At 47.3% G+C, this 725-nt stretch overlaps 1 protein-coding gene across 1 annotated transcript in view; it reads left to right on the top strand.

The window, feature by feature from the left end:
- The window catches only part of ETH_00037095 (uncharacterized protein), a gene marked incomplete at both ends in the record, with an annotated part of 1,248 nt that extends 769 nt beyond the window's left edge, over positions 1 to 479 (top strand). Inside the window, one exon of the mRNA XM_013375617.1 lies at positions 430 to 479. Coding sequence (XP_013231071.1) covers positions 430 to 479 — 50 coding nt within the window. The remainder of the gene's footprint in view (positions 1 to 429) is intronic.
- Positions 480 to 725: the final 246 nt, after the last annotated feature.

Below are 725 nucleotides of genomic sequence, written 5' to 3'. Positions count from 1 at the left end.
AGGGTTTGGGGCGGGGCGGGGGAATGGCGGCGACGGTTGTTGCGGGGAGGGTTCAGAGGGTCGCGCGGGTTTGGGGGTTTGGCGGGTTTTGGGGAGTGTGAGGGTTTACGAGGGTTTGGGGGGTTTGTGAGGGTTTACGCGGGTTTAGCGTCTAGAGGGTTTAGTGGGGGTGGCTAGGGTTTGGGGTTGCGGGGGAGACTGAGGGGAAGAAGGCGCCCGGTGTGAGGATGAGGGGTTGCTGCGGTTTACGAGGGTTTAGGGTTTGCGGGGGAGGGCTAGGGTTTAGGGTTTGCACGGGAGGGCTAGGGTTTGGGTTAGTTGGTTAGATTCGTTGATTTTATTTTGATTCTTTTATTTCTCTAATGCTTTTATTTGTTTGTTTTATTGTTTAATTTATTTGTTTTATTTTTATTTTTTTATTTTCTGCAGGACGGCCGCGTGGAGGACTTGGACGCCGAGGAAGAAGACACGAAGAGTGAGAGCTCTTTAATTTAATTATTTAAGTTAATTTATTTGTTTAATTTAATTTAATTATTTAATTTTAATTGTGTTTTTTTTAGTTTAATTATTTCTGGCATTTAACTTTATTAGCGGCTGTTTCTAAGGCTGAGGGGAAGCTCTGTAATTTGCTTCGGCCATTTCACCCAGCCCAGAAAGATGCCTCCGCTGCAGCAGCAGCAGCAGCAGCATTTGCTGCTGCTGCTGCTTTAGCGGCTTCCGGCTGC

Source organism: Eimeria tenella, genomic scaffold (assembly GCF_000499545.2).
Source record: "Eimeria tenella Houghton genomic scaffold, Eth_scaff2912, whole genome shotgun sequence".
In the NCBI taxonomy this organism is placed as follows: domain Eukaryota; phylum Apicomplexa; class Conoidasida; order Eucoccidiorida; family Eimeriidae; genus Eimeria; species Eimeria tenella.
The sequence above is the reverse complement of the archived record's forward strand: the minus strand, read 5'-3'. Positions and strand labels throughout refer to the sequence as shown.